General features: G+C 44.2%; 1 protein-coding gene across 2 annotated transcripts in view; it reads right to left on the bottom strand.

Annotated features, from left to right (window-relative positions):
* Positions 1 to 540: 540 nt before the first annotated feature.
* The window catches only part of DPH2 (diphthamide biosynthesis 2), a 174900-nt gene continuing 159797 nt past the window's right edge, over positions 541 to 15643 (bottom strand). Inside the window, exons 6-7 of one of the 2 annotated variants that reach the window (XM_078664206.1) lie at positions 2970 to 3149; positions 541 to 2180 (exon numbers count right to left, since the gene is read on the bottom strand). In XM_078664206.1, the coding sequence (XP_078520332.1) occupies positions 2056 to 2180; positions 2970 to 3149 (305 nt within the window). In that variant the 3' untranslated portion in view covers positions 541 to 2055. The remainder of the gene's footprint in view (positions 2181 to 2969; positions 3150 to 15643) is intronic. The other variant, XM_078664239.1, reaches the window with a different exon arrangement.

The following is a 15643-nucleotide window of genomic DNA, read 5'->3' on the forward strand; positions in this document are numbered from 1 at the left end:
TGAAACCCGCACCTTCTGGGAAAATTAATCCAACCTTCCATGTTACAGTAACACCAGTATTATTTATTCCATCTCCTAAATGAAAGGCTGCATCACCTACTGCCATAATGAAGAACACATATTTTGAGAAATGTGCGACTCCCATGTTCATTAAGGAATCTTGAAGTACCTTGTTGCCATGGAAGGTTACTCACTCTGTGATCAATCTAGAGAGACTGCATAATTTTTTTATACTCTAATTCTTTGACAGATTTCACAGATTGTATTCCAATAAATCTTCATGAAGGAGGCAGAATGTCGACAACAAGAAGAAAACAGAGAGAGAGAGCAGCATCCGGACCACGTCAGTGAGGATACCGTAGTCTGTAGTTTTATCTGCCAATGTCCTCGATGCCGTTCCCTTATGTCTTGGCCTTGTGAGTTCATTCTGGGAGAGCCCCAACTACTGGATTTCCATTGGGGAAGCATGTTTTATTCTAGAATCCTTTTTGTATTGAATCATACATGGCAAGTTGGAAAAATAGCCTGTACAGTTAGCTGTTTATCTTCAGGACTTTTTTTTATATTGTCATACACACTAAAAGTAGGAAAGATACTGGAGTCGGAATAACGCTTTTTCCAACAAGCTGCTTACTCGAAGTGGTTCTAAAGCTCTTCATTCCAACGTTTTTCTTACACTCCCGATTTGGGTTGTTTCTTCTTATTGTTTTTTTTCATAGTTTACTCTGTTCCCCTCTCAGAGAAGTGGTATCCAGTCAGCTTTGTACACCAAAATGATCAGTCCTGGAGTGCAACATCAATGAAGGAAGCAGTAAGCCCTACCTGTGAACCAAGAACTTAAGGGATTCAAAGAGAACGTGATATGAAAGATGCAGCCTTAAAATCTCAAGATCAGCAAATACAATTTCACTTTTTCTATCTTTGCGACAGAATATAATTGTTAATATGGACTGACAATCTTTAAATTGAACAGGGACAATAATTGATCTATCTTAGTAACTGGCTTTGCTCAATTTACTGGTTTAAACCAAGCTTTTAAATGTACTTTTATGTTATGTATTTGTCTCTTGAAACATGATATATGCTAGTTTACCATGTTGTGAACTATCATACCAAAATACTGAACCCCACAATGCTCCACTTGCTAGGCCTCTGAGCACTTGAGCCATACTCAGCACTGGGAGACACCTGTGAAAGATGGTGGCTAAAGCACTTTAGGGCATATTATCAAGGACCGGTGTTAGAATTATCGCCGTTTTATCGGCAGGAAACTGCAGATAAAACGGCGATAATGGGCTTGATAATACGCCCTTGTTAATTTCCATAGAAGCCATGTTAACATCAGAACATGGGGTTCTATGGGAATTAACAAGGGCGTATTATCAAGCCCATTATCGCCGTTTTATCGGCAGTTTCCTGCCGATAAAACGGCGATAATTTTAACACCGGTCCTTGATAATATGCCCCTTTATTTCCTAATGGCACTGTAGCAATCCAATTGTGTAACTACCAGATCACAATGATGTCAGCAGTGAGTGTTTCTTAACTCAAGGAGTCACACTGCCTGCTCTAGAAGATTCACTGAACCTTTGACATTCTGTTCCATCACGAATTTGCATTCCCATTCGGTGAACTGGGGTGCACTCCTCACAGGACGAAAAAGTACCCTACAAATGAGGATATCTATAATAAAAAATAATGATTGAAATGGTCCATTTGTAGAACAAAATATTACCTTTTTTTGTAATCACCTTTTATTTTTCATTGATCACCAATTGAAGCAAGCCATCGTTGGCGTTTATATTTAAAAATAAAAAATAAAGCAGAAGAAAAGAGATGTGTTGATATGTTGATGCCACTCATTTTTCCTGAAAGAATAAACAAGAATGAAATATGTCCCCTGTAGTTCAATGATCTGAACCTTAGCTTGAGCTCTGTGCAGCTGGGAGCATGAACGTGTGAGCGGCTCCAAGAAGAAGCGGACTCTTTCAGTGGCTCATACTTTGCTGGGTGTCTTCTTCGCTATGTTTGTTGATTTGTCCCAACACAGCTGCATCAGGTGCTGACTTCATCATCGTAGGCGATGGCAATCCCCCTCCGTCCCTGCACGGCCTTGGTAACAGGAGTCTCCCCAAGCTTCTGCTCCAGGCCTTTCCAGCTCCGGGAGTCCAAAAAGTAAGCTGAAAGAGAAGAGGCAAAGGCACCAATGGAAGAGACGAAATAGCATCAGTCTTAAGTGAAAAGCACAAAACCAGGTATTTTTAGGACGAGTACAAGAGTGCTGGCAGGGGAAACACTGATTGTTGGATATTAACCTCAGTGTACAAGAAACCAGGAGAAAAGGGGGTAACACACACGTGCATTTCTCAGTAGCCACACATTCTGCAAAACTGGTCTGAATCTCTCAGGACAGGCGATAATTGAACAAATAGCTTGAAAGTGCCAGCGGGGGCAAGACCCGATATTCAGGATGTAAACATCTCTCTTTCAGTACGGAAATAATGTCTTCAGAGTACTCTTTGTAGGCAGGTAGTAATCCCCCACTTCTGGCAATTATGTGCATTATCAACATTATGTTAATTCATTCAAATAGAAGGCAACATAGTTCTTGACTGCAATAGAGAACTGCTGGTTTGTGCAGAAGGAGGATGAGGTTTCACAGAACCCCTCTCCCCCGCATAGACCTTCTTTAATTGGAATTGCGGGTTAGAAAGAGGCAGTCACTTATATACACAATTCCTACAGGCATCAGACAAACATCATCCACCGTCCCGCTCACTATTCAATTGTAGAGAGGGCTTCTTCAGTGCGATACCACAAAGCAATTTTGTAAGGAGGTAAAATCGTACATATCTCCTGGCGGAAAGGATTGATGCTCAGGAGCCCATCTTATCAACCAAATCACTCTGTGTTATCAACCCAACAAGACACCAGAGGAATCCAAGTGAGCCATGGGCTGAGCATCTTACCAGCTGGGCTGACCTCAGCCACTGTCAGAGAAGCATTTCTGTGGACCACAGCAGTGCAGGAGGGATTGGTCTCAGTCTGAGAGAGGCGGGCTGAGCGGAGCGCACCAGTGATCAGGGAAACATCAGTCCATTCTTCATCCAAGGGATCCTCGCTTGGGAATTCCACATGGGAGCTTGAACCTATGGGGAGACAGCGAGGGCAGAGGGGAGTGAGAGAGCAAGAAGGTGAGAATGGGAGGGAAGAAAAATGAAGAAAGAGAGAATGGAATGAAGGGAGCCTTGCAAGTATAACCATGAGCCAGGGAATAAAAGGTTGGAGGAAAAGGGGAGGGGGGTGGGCTAATAGACAGAGCATTGAACTAAGAAGACAAAATAATTTTAGGATATGAGATAACAAATAGGAAAGGACTAATAGGGACAAGGAAAAGGGAGAGAACAGAAAAAAGGGAAAGAAACAGAGAATTAAAAGGGAAAGGGGGTTATGAAGACGGATTATGAGAAGGTAGAAGAACAAGTTACTTATTTTCTGTATTACTCATTCTGGTGGATACTCTAATTGCATCTTACCCACCTTTAGAATATTCATAGATGCTAGACTGGATCTGGAATTTTCTAAAGGAATTGCTCCTGCGTACTTTCAGCTGGAGCCATTGGACTTTGCAATAGTCTTGTTTCCATGGATGTGACAGAGCTGTCCTGCACCTAGGCACCACCCCTAGCACTAAAGTCAGTTTCTATCATGTTCTCTTCTGATCCCTGAGGTACAGAGCAATGGTGACAGATTGAAGGCGAAACTGTTCCGAGACACTTGGGACCATTTTAGAAAGTGCAGATGTCCACTCCGTGGGCAGGGTGGTGGGTGGGCGGGGAAGAATCTTTGGTAAGACACAGTATCTACCAGAAAGAGCGTTACCAAAGGTAAGTCATTAGTTCTGATGGATACTTCTAACTGCAGATTCCTTACCTTCATAATTGATACCCAAGTAGTACGTCCCAAAAGGCAGTGCGACTGGTGGGTAGACTAAAACCAAAAAGTCTTGCAGAACTAAGCAGGCAAAATTGCCCTTTTTGCAGTCATACTGTTGAGGTAATAGTGTTGGTTAGTGTGTGCGTGGACGCCCACATTGCAGCTTGACCAATCTCCATGACAGGCACCCCACTTGCTAATGGTGTTGTGGCAGAACCTCAGGAAGCATGTCTTAATACATAAGACGAGTCACTATGGCAGAGTCTTTTCTGTACTGCTTCCTCACCTTGGTACACGTAAACTGAACAGAGAGATAACTGCCAATACGATAGCCATTAATGCATTCAATTTAAAAGCTTAAAATGCTTTTGGGATCAAGCTGATGGAACGTCTCTTCTCTTTTTAGGGATAAGTAGGGAAGTAAAAAGCAGGAAGGGTGATGGAATGGCCTACATGGAAGAGCAGTGGAATCATCAGCAGAAAGGCTGCTTGAGTCCTCAGCACCAATTAATTTTGTCAGGAGAGTGATGTGCTGGGGGGGGAGGGGCCACATCAATAGTCAAGTTCAAACTTTTATCATCAGATCAGATACAAAACATCCATCAACATATACATTCTTCTGTCCTTCTGAATCCAAATAACTGACTAACCTATCCACCACCCAAATTACTTTAATATTTTACTATACTAATTCAACACTAATACTTTATGGGTTCCGGAGTAGCGTGCTGCTTGCCTAAAAAGCGATTCAAACCCTCGTCAGTGGTACTAAGCGCTATATAAATGCAATTACAACACAATACAATACAAAACATAGTACAATCTCAAGGACACAAATTCTATCAAAATTACAAATTAAAATCAAACATAAAAACTTTTTAAAATAATCTATAAAAGTGCAATTACTTAAATGCCATGCTACCTGCAAATGTTTAGCAGTTGTAAACCCAACACAAGTTCTAGTATCAATCTTGCTTATTCTCAAAACAAGGTTGCACTACCTCAGCCCCAGTAAAGGGCAAAGTGGTTTGATCCATTTCTGTCTATGTCTCTTAAAAGAGAGGCAGAAAAAGAAACCCACTCTTCAGATTCATTCGCTAGGCTACATAGTGGGCAAAGAGCACAAGCAAATTTTATCTTCCGTCATCTGTTTGTAAAGGAAGATAATGATATAGTCCCTATCCAAAATGTAATGTATAGGGTCCCCGCTGTGGAGGGGTTTGAATATAATCCATATATTCCTCAAATTCATATTCCCAATTAATGGATAAGAACTTGTTTTTCACCTGGCCTATCTTGGTTATCAAAAACAGCTTTTCAAGTGCACAGGACCAACAACTCTGTATATTTCAGAGAGTGGCCGTGGGGGCAAAATACAAAGGAAAAAAATACCACTTACCTCCTCACAGCGGCCGTCTCTCTACCGCTGTATCTCCGCTTCTCCAGCGGGTCTCGGAAGCAGGGAGCACCCAAGCTCCCTTAAGCCAATCACGAAACTGCAATGCAGCGTTGCGATTGGTACGAGCACCGTGGTTCGGCGCTCAGACAGGGACCTGGCTGTGCATGTTCCCCACCAGGCTGTGCATTTCAGCCCAGTGGGAAACATGCAAAGTGTGCATGACTGTCTGGCCAGCACAAGATGTCCGGCCAAACCGTCATGCGCACTTGGAGTGTGCAAACCACTCCTCCCCCTGTGCCACCAGCCCCACCCCACCCTAACCAGGCCCGAACCTACGAAAAATAAAATCATAACATTATCATCATTTTATTTTTCCTGCTCTGAGAGCAGTGGTGTGATGCTCCACAGCAGAGGAGCCAACCCTGCCCAGGTGGACTAGTGTGTTTTTTATGTATCTCAGCCATGGGATCTTCAATACTACAGGGTGCGTCATGTAAACTCTCTCTATATACCTCAAGTTCATACATCCACCAAATTCTCAACCAGAAGATCGGTTTTAGCTCTGTGTATTTCAAAATCGGTTTTAGTGGCAGGTCTAATGCAATGGTCACCAATGGAGAGCTCCTTGAGAACCTCAACAACAATCTTATGTAAGCATTTTCTTCTTTCACGAAGGTTTCCAAGTCGCAGTATTATCCCCATAATTCCGAGCTGTAGGGGGCTGCACTAATGGCCAGGGCCCTTTATATCACGAGGACTGGCAATACAGGGTGGGTTACTCCATGTTTAGCTAATTGAATCAATGGACAAGTACTATGCTTTAATAATGATTTACGCTTTGCAGTTTGCTCACACTATGAATTGGAGTCCGACAATCTGACAGTCAGAAAGTCAAACTCTGTAACTCTTTCTAAAGAACTGTTGCACAACGTTGTTTTGCCCCTAAAATGTTTGTGCAACCTAAATAACATCAACTTTATTTTCTGTGTGTTCATTTCTAGACCACTTAGTAAACCTTTGGAACAAGAACTCTAGCCTTTTCTAAGTTTTGGAGATGAGCAAAGGGTCATCCACACAGCTACCATCCAAAAACTGTGGAATCTTTCTCAAAGTCTGCCAAGTAAATGTGCAACTAGTTATCCAGAGAAGAGAGAGAGTAGGCACCAAGATACAGCGCGAGGTGACACCCTTTTTAACATAGATTCTTTTGGTCAGTCCTCTATTTAGGCCCTGGTGACCTGGGCCAAGCTGTCATCATTCAGACATCTAATTAGATCCAAAAGGTCTAGGAAGATGCCTAGGGATGTCCAATAACTTCTCCCTGGGGACCGTGTAGGCAGCCCTTAAGTTGGTAAATGCAACATATAAGCTGCGTCCCGCCGATACGGACTGCCTTCCATTTCAGCAAGAAAAAATTAAAAACCTAGTTGATAGTCCTTGTTTTAGGTCTCAACCCATCCTAGAACTGGCTCGGTATGTGTGAGAAAGTGCCATCTTTCTTACATTGGTATGCCCCCACTTTTTTTTCTGAACAGCTGAGGTGCTTTGACTGAGTGTGCCCTGGGTTCCTGCCAACCAGGTATCCAGGGCCTGTGTTCCTTCCCTAAAACTGTGTTGAAACTAAAACCTAATTGGCATCTCTGGCCACCTGTCAGCCCTTAGTAAATGGTACCCAAGGTACCTAGGGCATGGTGACCAGAGAAGACCCCTGAGGGCTGCAGCACTTATTGTGCCACCCTCAGGGGCCCTGTACCCTGACACCCACACACTGCCTTTGCAGGCTGAGTGTCTGAGTACAGAACCAAACAAAGAGTTGACATGTCCCACAACCCTGTGTGCCCACACAACCCACTGCCCTGGCATACCTCAGTCACCCCTCTAGCTGGGTGCCCTATGCCAGAGGTGTGAGTACAGGTGATTGAGCCCTGTGCCCCTACAGTACCCCGGGCCATTCCCAGGCACTGTAAGTGCAGTGATGCCATTAAGAGTATATGGTGCTGGGAGGTTGTCATTACGAACTCCACAGCACCATAATGGCTACACTGAAGACTGACAAGTTTAGTACCAAACTTCTCAGCACATTAAACCCGCACTGATGCCAGTGTGGGATTTAATGTAAAATGCGCCAGAGGGCATCTTAGAGATGCCCCCTGAAAACCTAACCTACAATCCACGTCTGGGCTGAGTGGCTGCCACACAGCAGACATGTTGCTGGACCCCTTGGTAGGAGAGCTCCCGCTTTCCTGGGCCTGCAACAATGCACATCCTGGGCGAGGTGCTAGGTCTCCTCCCCCAGGATGGGCAGGGGGAAGCTCCAAAGGCATGCCGCCTCTGTGAGCTTGTGGTAAATAAATAAATAATACCCTATTTTTGACTAGACATATATCATAACAGATAGCTCAATAAATAAGAGTCAAGATTCGAGGTAGTAGGAGTTTTGCAGGTTTAATACAGCATAAGGACGGGAACAGGACAACCTGCATAGGAATAGGATGACAGGGCCCAGTAGGGCGACAGGGGCCCAGCAGCTGCTGGGGCTGGGATGAGCGCGCTAACTTTTAATAACAATACACGAGCATATATACATAGCGCGAACACATAGCATTACATTGCAGTAGGCGTAGCAGTGGGTGGAGCAGAAGGCGTGACGCGTAGCAGTCGCGAAAGATAAGGGTAAAAGTAGGTGTAACTGGGCGTATACATAGACATGTGATGTAAACGTAACAGAATATGTCATGAATGGGGCGGAAACATAGGAGGGGGCTACCTAAGGAGCCGGGACCTCTAACCTGGTGGTGCGCGCAAACTGGCAATGACGTGTTACGAGGAGAAGCTGGGGGCTATGAACTCTGTGCTAGGAGCAGAGACTAAAGTCTGGAGGGTCGGAGCGACATGTACCTAAACCCTATCTGGTATCTAATGTTTAGGGAACATGTTGATATAAACTAGAAGTCATGAGGGGAAAAGCTAACTGACTCTAAGACTGGACCATGCATTATTCTACATGTAGTGCGTGATGAAGAATATTAAATGACCATTAAATACAGTATTTCTCTTAACATGGAGCCGCATAGGCTAGACAATGACGGAAACTATTGATGCAGTTCAGTAGCTTAGGAATGCAGAGAAGGGGGACTGAACTGATAACAGGAATCATAACATACTCTTGGCAGACTCAGAGGCAGAGCCAAGCTGCACCGGGCACTGCGAGGCAGGAAGTAAGTAAAAGGTCGAGGATACAGGTGGGGGCTGGATCGCTCCTCAGCGAGGCTTCAGGAGACAGGAGCTGAATCTGATGTCCAGGCCCTGTTGAGGCCTGGAAACGGGGACTTTATAATGGAATAACGTGCACACTGAGAAACGTGGCAACGTAGCTTTACATAGGCCTGATATTCGTAGTATTCACGAGGACTGGAAACTGGCATACTAGAGGTGGACACAACTATAATTGCGTCATTAATCGGACATGGGGAATAACATATGCATATTGGTCATGCACACATAACATATGATGGATGATACGTAGGGACACAGAACATGGCAAAATTTACTTTTCCACATTCCCTCCTTGTCACTACGTTTCCATCAGGAAACATCAATATTCATGATACCATCTATCATTTCATACAGTACCATTTGCTCGTCTCGAATTGTCTTGGAACGGGATTTAGAACGGGGCTTGGGACTAGGAATACAAGAGGTAGCACAAATGCCGCAAATCGCAGGGCCACATTGTATACAGAGGCAGCAGCTGAATATGATCGCTACTGCGATACCTAGAAAGGACAGGACTTTCCATCCCCATGCGGAAATTATATTCCAGAACCAACCGGACCATGTCCAGGTGCCTGGATCTTGGTGTAACAGATGGGCAATTTTATGGAGTCTGGTTATAGCTGAATAAACAGACGGCGCGTTATTTGGAATGAAAATGCAGCAACTAGATCCGAGGACTCTACAGGCCCCGCCCCTCTCGGCCAGTATGACGTCAAGGACGAGACGATTCTGGAGCACAACAATTCACATAAAGGATTGCTCTTCAGTTAAGTTACCTAGAGCGGAGGCAGTCTCATCTACTACTGCTTCAAGGGTTCTTGTTAACCTACGGATTAGCTTACTGTTTACAACTGTACCTAAATAAGGGAAAACACCTTTATCAATATCAATGAATTGTTCTGCAGCAGTTTCAGTATAGTCGACAATCGGGAGGTTTCTCTTGTGTCTAGTATGTACTAGGAAGGAATTCCTATGGTAGTCAGGTGGGGCTAGGAAAACAGGTGGCAGTAGGAAGGCAATGTAACAGGTTCCCTCCCAATCGAGGGGCAGACGAACATATGCGGTCTGACCACAAACAAAATAAGAATGACGTGAAGCTTTAAAAATAGATTTCCCACTGTCACTATACTGGATAATAGTAGTACAATCACTATGTCCTACGTGTACAGAACCATAATTACGGACACATAATTCGCCTTTGACTGGTAGTACTGAAATAGCAGGTGAGTCTGGAGTAGTATCAGACTGAACATTCAGGACCATGAAATTCGAAGAATAGTTACCTAAATTGTACACTTCATTCTCTAGATCTAAACCTGTTCTGTGGGGGAAACCTTGCTTGTCTGGGAAACATGTACTGTTAAGAAAAGACATATCTGTTAAGGATGACGTTAACGTGGACCATGCTCCACACGAACCATTATGTGAAAAAGGATAAGGAAAAAGTGGCAGAACTCCCTTCGGTGTCTGGAAAGGGGGGAGTCGACCACACACCCAACAATTAGTGGCATTGCTGGTCTGGTGTGAGTAATGTAACATACGGATAAATGAGTTATTACGCATAGCGAGGCGGTATGAATATTCATGAGGAGGCAGATCACTAAACGTGTGCTCTACTGTAACATTAGCAGACTTATTTACATGAGGAACTGGAAAATACAGGAAAAATGCGTAACTGGTGCAGGAAATCATTATGCTGATGAATAATATGAAACTTAGAAAAACGATACATTGAATTGAGTTTTGACTAACTCTCTCACTATGGGGGTCTATTTTATACATGTCAGAAACAGTCTAACCGTTTCACCTAGGGGAGGACTTAGACAATCAAACTGGCTGACTTATTTTACTAGACCTTAATTTGAGTTTATACTCCTGCTGCGGAGTTTTCTCTAACAGGGGAGGGGTTGTATCAATGTCATTTGCGGGACAGTCCTTAGGAACAATGTTTTGGCAAGTCTTGATATCCTGGGAAATGTTCTTTAAGACGGGTTTCAGTCCTTTGAAAAGTTTTACATGAGAAAGGTGCACCCAGCCGCGGCGTCCTTCCAATTTCACAGCTGTACGGGTGGTGAGGAGGACCTGACGGGGCTCCTTCCAACGTGGTTCCAGCGGACTTGATCTGTCAAAGTTCCGGACCATCACCATCGAACCTGGAACGATTTCGTGCGGTGCCACCTCGGTATTGTCTGGAAATGTGGCGGCAACCTGTGAACGACATGAGTTGAGGGCAGACATCAAGGAAGCTAGGTAATCTGTCAGCATATTACATGAAACATCAGTAATACTTCGGGGTCTGGGAGTACCCCACATGTTAGGGGGGCGGCCGAAAACGACCTCATACGGGGACAGACCTGATCTGGAATGTGCGACCATGCGCATATAAAACAAAGCGACTGGCAGAGCTACTAGCCAGTCCACACCTTTTTCTTTGCATACTTTGGCAATTCGGATTTTCAGAGTCTGATTATGTCTCTCGACTAGACCGGCTGCTTCAGGATGGCGTACACAATGAAACTTCCACTGGTACCCTAACAACAGGGAAACGTGCTTCATCAACTCAGATGAGAATGGCTGACCGTTATCAGAATATACGACTCTAGGGAGTCCATATCGAGGGAAAAACTCACGAACCAACTGCTTGGCAGTGGTCGCGGCTGTGTAATCTGGAACTGGATATGCTTCTGTCCATCTGGACAAAGCGCATACAACTACAAGGACATACTTGAAACCTCGACATCGCTCCATCTGAATATAATCCATCTGGAGGACTTCAAAAGGGTGGTCAGGAGGCTGGAATCCACCTTGTTCCACCGGGACACTTTTACCTGGATTAAACTGACAACATATCATACAGGTACGGACTTTCTGCTTGGCTGCAGCTCGTAAATGCTTGTTGAACCAAATGTTCTGAATACTGTCTAACATAGCTTTTTCTCCTAAATGTGCTGGACTATGTGCGGTATTAATGATGACTTGAACCATAGAGTCGGGGAGAAACCATGTGGCTCTACCCTTTGTTAACCATCCTTGATCTGTCTGGACCCCTCCTTGTTCGGACCATTTCTTGATTTCATCGGGAGTAGCATGTGACTGGATATCTATGACATCTTGTGTAGGGTCCTTAACTGTCATACATGTAATCGGATCTGGAGTATGTGTCTTGTTAACTGGAATGTCTGGAGTCTGGGCTGTAAGCTTGGCTGTGCGATCTGCTAGATCGTTACCTTGAGAAATAATGTCAGTAACTTTCGTATGTGCTTTGCATTTCATAATAGCGATAGATGTCGGTAAATGTATGGCATCTAACAGAGCTTGAATAAGGAGACCATGCTGAATCTTGGTTCCATGAGAAGTCATAAAACCTCTCTCCTGCCAGAGCACTCCAAAGTCGTGAACAACTCCAAATGCGTAGCGTGAATCTGTGTAAACATTAACTTTCAGGTTCTTGGCGTGTATACAGGCTTGTGTCAGAGCAACTAGCTCTGCTGCTTGAGCGGACAGGGTATCAATACGGTGTGTTTCAATAACAAGCCCTGTGCTTATTTTTCGAGCACATTAGATCCAGTCGCCCAGGCTTTGCCTGCGTGCCTCAAGTCAGTTGCAGCCACAGCCCTAGCTATCAGACAAAGTGATTCCATAGTTTTAGGACACTCTCTGACAGTACAAGTTCCACATTCCATGGAAGTTCTTTTAAATCGAACACAAACTCAGCACTTGACAATTGCACGTTTAACAGGTTATGAATTGACACTGTTTCAGCCACACATAGAAATCAGACGCTGTAACGTTCTGAATCCTGCTACACTGTTACCATCAGTTATTTCAAATTCTGCCACACATGACTGTGTGGAAGTAGTCAACATTACGACAAAGCCAAGACAAGACCTGACAGACATTCCGTTACCAGATCCTGACCTGACACTTTATGTGGATGGTTCATGTATGAGAACTAGTACAGGAGAACTAGTCGCCGCGTATGCAGTGACTACTGACACCGAAATAAGGGAAAACACCTTTATCAATATCAATGAATTGTTCTGCAGCAGTTTCAGTATAGTCGACAATCGGGAGGTTTCTCTTGTGTCTAGTATGTACTAGGAAGGAATTCCTATGGTAGTCAGGTGGGGCTAGGAAAACAGGTGGCAGTAGGAAGGCAATGTAACAGGTTCCCTCCCAATCGAGGGGCAGACGAACATATGCGGTCTGACCACAAACAAAATAAGAATGACGTGAAGCTTTAAAAATAGATTTCCCACTGTCACTATACTGGATAATAGTAGTACAATCACTATGTCCTACGTGTACAGAACCATAATTACGGACACATAATTCGCCTTTGACTGGTAGTACTGAAATAGCAGGTGAGTCTGGAGTAGTATCAGACTGAACATTCAGGACCATGAAATTCGAAGAATAGTTACCTAAATTGTACACTTCATTCTCTAGATCTAAACCTGTTCTGTGGGGGAAACCTTGCTTGTCTGGGAAACATGTACTGTTAAGAAAAGACATATCTGTTAAGGATGACGTTAACGTGGACCATGCTCCACACGAACCATTATGTGAAAAAGGATAAGGAAAAAGTGGCAGAACTCCCTTCGGTGTCTGGAAAGGGGGGAGTCGACCACACACCCAACAATTAGTGGCATTGCTGGTCTGGTGTGAGTAATGTAACATACGGATAAATGAGTTATTACGCATAGCGAGGCGGTATGAATATTCATGAGGAGGCAGATCACTAAACGTGTGCTCTACTGTAACATTAGCAGACTTATTTACATGAGGAACTGGAAAATACAGGAAAAATGCGTAACTGGTGCAGGAAATCATTATGCTGATGAATAATATGAAACTTAGAAAAACGATACATTGAATTGAGTTTTGACTAACTCTCTCACTATGGGGGTCTATTTTATACATGTCAGAAACAGTCTAACCGTTTCACCTAGGGGAGGACTTAGACAATCAAACTGGCTGACTTATTTTACTAGACCTTAATTTGAGTTTATACTCCTGCTGCGGAGTTTTCTCTAACAGGGGAGGGGTTGTATCAATGTCATTTGCGGGACAGTCCTTAGGAACAATGTTTTGGCAAGTCTTGATATCCTGGGAAATGTTCTTTAAGACGGGTTTCAGTCCTTTGAAAAGTTTTACATGAGAAAGGTGCACCCAGCCGCGGCGTCCTTCCAATTTCACAGCTGTACGGGTGGTGAGGAGGACCTGACGGGGCTCCTTCCAACGTGGTTCCAGCGGACTTGATCTGTCAAAGTTCCGGACCATCACCATCGAACCTGGAACGATTTCGTGCGGTGCCACCTCGGTATTGTCTGGAAATGTGGCGGCAACCTGTGAACGACATGAGTTGAGGGCAGACATCAAGGAAGCTAGGTAATCTGTCAGCATATTACATGAAACATCAGTAATACTTCGGGGTCTGGGAGTACCCCACATGTTAGGGGGGCGGCCGAAAACGACCTCATACGGGGACAGACCTGATCTGGAATGTGCGACCATGCGCATATAAAACAAAGCGACTGGCAGAGCTACTAGCCAGTCCACACCTTTTTCTTTGCATACTTTGGCAATTCGGATTTTCAGAGTCTGATTATGTCTCTCGACTAGACCGGCTGCTTCAGGATGGCGTACACAATGAAACTTCCACTGGTACCCTAACAACAGGGAAACGTGCTTCATCAACTCAGATGAGAATGGCTGACCGTTATCAGAATATACGACTCTAGGGAGTCCATATCGAGGGAAAAACTCACGAACCAACTGCTTGGCAGTGGTCGCGGCTGTGTAATCTGGGACTGGATATGCTTCTGTCCATCTGGACAAAGCGCATACAACTACAAGGACATACTTGAAACCTCGACATCGCTCCATCTGAATATAATCCATCTGGAGGACTTCAAAAGGGTGGTCAGGAGGCTGGAATCCACCTTGTTCCACCGGGACACTTTTACCTGGATTAAACTGACAACATATCATACAGGTACGGACTTTCTGCTTGGCTGCAGCTCGTAAATGCTTGTTGAACCAAATGTTCTGAATACTGTCTAACATAGCTTTTTCTCCTAAATGTGCTGGACTATGTGCGGTATTAATGATGACTTGAACCATAGAGTCGGGGAGAAACCATGTGGCTCTACCCTTTGTTAACCATCCTTGATCTGTCTGGACCCCTCCTTGTTCGGACCATTTCTTGATTTCATCGGGAGTAGCATGTGACTGGATATCTATGACATCTTGTGTAGGGTCCTTAACTGTCATACATGTAATCGGATCTGGAGTATGTGTCTTGTTAACTGGAATGTCTGGAGTCTGGGCTGTAAGCTTGGCTGTGCGATCTGCTAGATCGTTACCTTGAGAAATAATGTCAGTAACTTTCGTATGTGCTTTGCATTTCATAATAGCGATAGATGTCGGTAAATGTATGGCATCTAACAGAGCTTGAATAAGGAGACCATGCTGAATCTTGGTTCCATGAGAAGTCATAAAACCTCTCTCCTGCCAGAGCACTCCAAAGTCGTGAACAACTCCAAATGCGTAGCGTGAATCTGTGTAAACATTAACTTTCAGGTTCTTGGCGTGTATACAGGCTTGTGTCAGAGCAACTAGCTCTGCTGCTTGAGCGGACAGGGTATCAATACGGTGTGTTTCAATAACTTCGGTGTCAGTAGTCACTGCATACGCGGCGACTAGTTCTCCTGTACTAGTTCTCATACATGAACCATCCACATAAAGTGTCAGGTCAGGATCTGGTAACGGAATGTCTGTCAGGTCTTGTCTTGGCTTTGTCGTAATGTTGACTACTTCCACACAGTCATGTGTGGCAGAATTTGAAATAACTGATGGTAACAGTGTAGCAGGATTCAGAACGTTACAGCGTCTGATTTCTATGTGTGGCTGAAACAGTGTCAATTCATAACCTGTTAAACGTGCAATTGTCAAGTGCTGAGTTTGTGTTCGATTTAAAAGAACTTCCACGGAATGTGGAACTTGTACTGTCAGAGAGTGTCCTAAAAC

The sequence above is a fragment of the Lissotriton helveticus genome, chromosome 1_1 (genome assembly GCF_964261635.1).
Source record: "Lissotriton helveticus chromosome 1_1, aLisHel1.1, whole genome shotgun sequence".
Classification (NCBI taxonomy): Eukaryota; Metazoa; Chordata; class Amphibia; order Caudata; family Salamandridae; genus Lissotriton; species Lissotriton helveticus.